The sequence below is a fragment of the Coturnix japonica genome, chromosome 24, assembly GCF_054131305.1.
Source record: "Coturnix japonica strain WE chromosome 24, WE-NBRP24, whole genome shotgun sequence".
Lineage (NCBI taxonomy): Eukaryota > Metazoa > Chordata > Aves > Galliformes > Phasianidae > Coturnix > Coturnix japonica.
Window position 1 is genome coordinate 4,580,639 of NC_140686.1, and position 6,000 is coordinate 4,586,638.

General features: G+C 49.1%; 1 protein-coding gene across 1 annotated transcript; it reads right to left on the reverse strand.

The window, feature by feature from the left end:
• Nucleotides 1–4,399: 4,399 nt before the first annotated feature.
• Nucleotides 4,400–5,508, reverse strand: LOC146757106 (zinc finger CCCH domain-containing protein 11A-like). Its single transcript, XM_085523323.1, has 2 exons — nucleotides 5,238–5,508; nucleotides 4,400–4,645 (listed from the first exon to the last, which is right to left on the reverse strand). Exons 1-2 carry the CDS (start codon nucleotides 5,506–5,508, stop codon nucleotides 4,557–4,559), a joined length of 360 nt encoding a protein of 119 aa, XP_085379449.1. The 3' UTR covers nucleotides 4,400–4,556.
• Nucleotides 5,509–6,000: the final 492 nt, after the last annotated feature.

Below are 6,000 nucleotides of genomic sequence, written 5' to 3' on the forward strand. Positions count from 1 at the left end.
CTTTGCAAATTAAGAAAAGCTAATTAATAGGCTAATAACATCATGAGTGAGCAGTACTAACATACTAAAAGAGCTATTCCCATAGATTACAGCACTGATTACATCAAATCCTTTCTTTAACACACATTTGATCTATGGATAATGCCTAAAATTCTAATTCTTGAGACTGCATTGGTAACACTGAAAATCACACACTATGTCAAACCATTACTAATATTATTTATAACACCGCAAGTTACAAAGCAATTCCACTAGGAAAGAAACACACAAACACAGTTACTATAAAGGCTGGATGCTATTTTCTGCCTTGAGATGAGACCAACAACGTATTCTGGTGGTGTTAGTAACAACCGCACAAGATTAGAAGTGTCTAGTGTCATATGAGTATCCTCAGTGAAAATCCATTGAATGATTTGCTTAGAAGCTTCAGATCGTTTCCCATAGTCAGTCACAGTCTTACCAGCCTGCTGTAACAATTTCCAATGATGCACTTCCCACCGAGCAGCTCCCTGCTGATCGTCTATCAGCGGGCAAGCGAGCTGAAACACAGCTTGACACGGTCCCTCCAATATCATGTCTCTAATGACTCCAGACCAACGCAAAGGTGGAGGATCGCTACGTGTGGGGGGGAATCGCATAGACAGGGGCTGTAAAGACATCGGTGAAACGCTCGAAGAGACTGATGCCTCCTTCGTACGCAGTTCTAAGTCCTGCAGCTCCTCAGTTAATGTTTTATTATGTTCCTCCAACGCTTTCTCATTCCCACCATTATCCGAGTCGCTTTCACTCTCAGGAGCTTCTTGCTGCTCTGCACACCCCTCAGCCCCCCCCCACCGCACCTTCCTCACCAGCCAAAACCGGATCTGCCAGAGACGTTGAAGAGGTCGAGGACGGGGGATTATTCGGGGCTTCTGCGGCAGCCCTGACTTGTGAGGCTGATGAGCAAACAGAGTACGAAGCTCCTGGTAACAGGGAGTCAAGCTCTGACCTTGACTGAGCACTAGGTCCGGATAGAGCTTGTACCACAGCAGCAGCAATCTGCCGCTCGGCTTGCATATTCTTCAGTGTATATATTTTGTATTCCTTATTTTTGGAGATAACAAAGTCCTACATATGGTCGACTATTTCTCGACATTCGGCTACAGTGAACATCAGTGCCACCTCCTGAAGGTGTCCATTCATATGAGCCCATTTTACCAGCTCGGATATGCATTTAGGAGATACCTGCTCCCCTGTCTTAGAGAGAATACATTTGAGCAGTTCCTCCACAGCTTCCCACAACATCGTGGATGGCAGAGAACGGGATGGTACCCCGATGAGAGGTGAGTGCCATCCCCCCCCCCCCCCACAGTTCTTTATTGCCCCCACCTCATTATTTGTGGTTCCTATCCCTTTATTTTGTTCTCTCCCCCATATTTGTGCCCTCACTCTGTGTTTATTTTGCTCACCCCCCCTCCGCCCCCGCAATTTTTTCAAACCAGCTTCATCTGCACCAGCAAGCACCTGCGGGACCCTGAAGCTGGTGGGGGACGTGGGGACCCCCCTGAGAGGGGAGAGCACGACAGCCGCTTGGACTGGGAGCAGGAGCCGGAGGCTGAGGAGCGGGGGAGGCGAGAGCAGGATGGGCAGAGGGGCAGGGGGCGTGGGCAAAGCTGTGGGTGAGTCAGTGATGTATGGGTGCATCTGTTGTGGGGTGGTGCTGAATGGGGTGGAAGCTGTGCTGACCTCACCCCCCCACAGCTGTGCCTTTGTCACCTACAAGAAGATGGAATCAGCTGACCAGGCTCTGGGGATCCCTGGGTGAGCTGGGGGGCACTGGGGGGGCACAGGGACGGTGTGGGGGTGCCAGCAGTGCTGAGTCCCTGCCCCCATCCTGTGCCCCAACAGCCGTAAAGAACAGTGCCAAGGGCTCACACCGCGACAAGCGGGCGCAGGTGGTGTACAATGAGGACCTCTTCGGGGGGCAATAAAGGTTTAGTGCACACAGCAGTGGTGTGGCAGGGTGACAATGGGACAGCGGGAGAACGGGGATGGGGGAACTGTGGGACATGGGGAGCTGCAATGGGGGAGGCTGAGTGGTGACCAGCTGCACACACACCTGTAACTGAACTGCCAGCCTCACCTGGCTGTGGTGCTGAGCATGCTGGGCTGCCTGGCCCTGCTCTCAGCAGCACTGTGTCCTCCCTCCCAGCCCCCACAATTCCACTGATACAGTTATGTCTGTTAGAGAGATTCACACTGCATGGAATGTGCCACGGCCAATAGCAACTGAAGGCTTCAGAGCCAAATAAGTGTGAGGAGGCCGTGCTGGAGCTCATCTCTTCCATGGAGCTCATAACAGCAGCACAGCAGTAACCCTGGTGGCAGCAGCACCAGGATGTTGCTGGAGCAGCACTCCTGGCTCCCCTCCTGCTCCCTCCAAGAGCTGCAGGCAGACGTACAGCACTGCTGTCCTGTGCCAGGTTTATTTAAAAACACAGCTGAGAGCCGCTGGCATAAACAGAGGAGCCTGACTACGTTCATACAATATCTTAAATAGAAGGCAAATACAAAAGGAAAAGATAAAATATTTACAGTAACAGTGGCAGACACGACATGGGCACAGTCCCACCCAGAGTCAGCAGAAAACCACTCAATGCCCTGCTGAAGCACAGAGTCACCACGGCGTCCTCCAGCAGGGCCAGGGCTGCACTGTGCCCACAGCAGGGCTGGGATGGCTGCACTCTGAACTGATACAAGCGAAGCGCACACGTGTTGGCTTCCAGAAATCATCAGCACAGCATCAAGCTCTGCCAGCAAACAGCACTGGAAATCCAGCAAAAGGGAAAGGAGGGAATAACGCAGCAGTGGCATGCAGCTCCCGCTTCTCACACTGCTGCTGCATCACTGCTGATAACTGGAAGGCAGGGAGCACCCCCCGCCTTGGTGGCACATTTGGTCCAAAACAAAAGAATAATTCTGCTCCCTCCCACCCCCACATTGTCATTAAGTTGCCTTAAAGGATTCAAGTCATAAACAAAAGCATACACCAAAAATACTCAAGAGCTGGCAGAACTCCAGGCTAGACATGGGGACTGCCCGAGAAGCACCGAAGAAGCTTCCAGCTGCACCCAACGCTGAGCATGGCCAAGGGAGGAGGAAGGAGCTTGAGGTTGAAGCCTTCAGAGCGTCACTGAATCAGGAGATCAATTGCCAGGCACTGCAGCACACAGATGGACGTCCTTCTGGGCTGTCACAGAACTGCTTTGTCCTCTTGCTGCTGAAAGGAGCCAACCAGGATCAGGGAATGGCTGCACAGGGCCTCAACTCTGACCAGCAGGAAAACTCAGGACAATGGAATGTAGTCTGCCAATCTTTTACCAGTTCAGCTGTGCTTTAAGACTCATTATTGTGAAGCCTCCTTTAGTAAAGTATCACCCTGGGGTATCCAACCAAAAAGAAAAGGTTTTTATTAAATTAAAGGGTTTTTTTTTGTTGTTGTTGTTTTGTTGTTTTTTTGGTTTTTTGTTTGTTTGTTTGTGTTTTTTGTTTTTTTTTTTTAACATACTATAATAACTACTACGCAGTTCAACAGTCAGTCATCTCAGAAAGTTCACGAAGGAAATCATCCTCATCCTTCTCCAGGTCCAAGTCAATTTCTGCTTCCATTTCCCCTCCTGAGATTTCCGAGATGAACTTTTCAGTGTCATCTTCTACAGCCTTGGTGAGCAGGCTGACCTCCGGCAGGGCTGGAGCAGCAGTCTGGGAAGAAGGAAGACAAAGTCAATGATTGCTCAGGAGATCCTTCCTCTGCAGCGCTTCTCCTTCAGCACTGCTGAGCCTTAACCCAACACGCGGGCTAAGGGGCTCCTGAAGGATGTTAACAACCACGTGAAGGCTGCAGAGCACCTCAGGTCTTTTTAACAATGCAGCAGTAATGGACAAATTCCTTCACACTACAGAGGAATCACAGGGCTGCAGAGCATTGTGCACACACTGCCATTCATCCAGCATCCTGCACACAGTGACTACTTTGAAAGGAAACCTGCAGAACATTTCAGTTCTCCACACTTTCTGCAGCAGTTGTATCTCAGTATCAGCCTGACGAGGACAGCACTGACACTTCTTCCCCTCCTTACCAAAGCTGCTTTTTTAGCTGGAGGCTCCTCTTCTTCAGTGCTCGTTTAAATCAGCACAGTGCTAGAGCTGTTACATACCACATTCTATTTGAGCAACAGAAAGTCATTCCTGTTCCCCTACACAACATCCACCCACAGTCTGATTTCATTGAACACGAAGCCATCGTGACCTTTTTGTATCCAGTGCTCCCACGTTAACCTCACAAGTTGTACCTGGTGCCAGCAGGGTTACTGCCTCACTGCCAGATACAATCAGATCAATTCTGAGTTTGAGGAGTGCAAAGCTGTCTGGGAAAGCCATTGAAAGTACCAGGATTGTGAAACATGGCTGCAGCTCTTCACCAAAGGCAGGAAGGTAGGAATGCACTCATGATGGTGGCACATGGTGAGCAGTGAGACATGAGAACATGTGAAGAAATTGTGTCACTGTGTCCATCTTCAGAAGGGACTCACCTCTGCGGGTGCAGAGACAGCTTTGGGAGCAGCCCTGTTCCATTCCACAGTCTTTTCCTCTTCTCTTCCAGGTGCTTTAAAACAAGGAAAAAGAAAATCACTTGGTCAACAGCAAGCATAGAAAGAAACCTGAGTGCCAGCGTTTCCTCCATGTGCTTATTTCCTCACATTCAATAACAAAGAACACGAGAGAGGCGACATCTCGCAGTCCATACAGTATCCAAGCTCTTCCCTCCTTCACATGCTGTCTCTTCACAAAGCCTCTCTCACCTGCCCAATGAATAACTCACCCCCCTGACCTTTCTGACAGAGGTTGGCCCCCATGTTAAAAACTCAATCCATGCTTTACAAACACATTTACATATTAAAACAAGCAACACGCCAAAGATGAAGATAACCTTGGTGTCAACACACAGAACATGCCACACCAAAAACACGGCAGAAAGAAAGTACAGGAGAAACTGAATTACAAAACCTCACAGCGAATGAATTCTCCAGAATGAAGCAGGCAGACACCACGGATTCAATGGAAAAACACATGGATGGACATCCTGGCACTTCCTGCCTTTGCATTTGGTAAGAAACAGCCCAGGAAATTCTAAGCAAACTCCATTTGCTTGACAGGGGAAGCACTTCAGCAGAGCAGACAGTGAAACACCTCGTTACCTGCTGGCTTTGCGATCTGCTGCATCCGCAGGGCTTTCTCCTGCTTGATTTCTTCCAAGCTTTTAATATGCAATTCTTCCAATCGCTTGATTTTACGCGGTGGCTCTTCCAGTTTCACGTTACCAGGCTCAGGTGGAGGGAAAATTCTCTTCTTCTTGCGCTTATCCTTAGATCTCTTCTCAGTAAGAACCTCTTCTACTTTTTGCTTCTCTTCTTCCAGTCGTCTCTTCTTCCAGATCTCCCCTGCTGGCTTGGCACCCTTCTCTGTCATCATCAAGAAAGGAGAAGCACAAGGATTACAAGAAATTCCAACGAGAGCTCAAGTTTCCAGATTTGTCATAATATTACAGAATATACGTGTTCCCAACAACAACGCTCCTGAGAAAGAATAAGCAGAAAGCCTAGAGAATCTGTGCAGCAAACACCGATGACCATTTACCTCTCCTTGGTGCTCTGTCAACCTCGATCTTCTTCCCCAGCCTTTCTACGAGGCTGCGCTTCAGTGGAAGGCCACTGACATCAGCTACAGAGAGAAAACAACAACATTCCTAAGATAATTCCTTTGGAGAAAGATTTTTACAAGTCAACCACAAACTTTGGTTTCTCCAAGTGTATGTTCTCAAATTCACCTTTCAGCTGCTACACTTGTGTGCCACTTGGAGTCATCACAGACCCACGACACACTTTCCTCCCTCCTGCTTCAGCAGTGCCCTCCCATTTACGTGGAGGCAGCCAAACAGCAGCTCACAAGCAGCCCTTACCT

Excerpts from the sequence above, each read along its gene's own strand:
- LOC146757106 (XM_085523323.1), bottom strand. The coding sequence starts at position 5,508 with ATGACAGAGAAGGGTGCCAAGCCAGCAGGGGAGATCTGGAAGAAGAGA. Across the intron at positions 4,646-5,237 it reads GCAGATCGCAAAGCCAGCAG|CACCTGGAAGAGAAGAGGAA; the intron begins GTAACGAGGTGT and ends CTTGTTTTAAAG.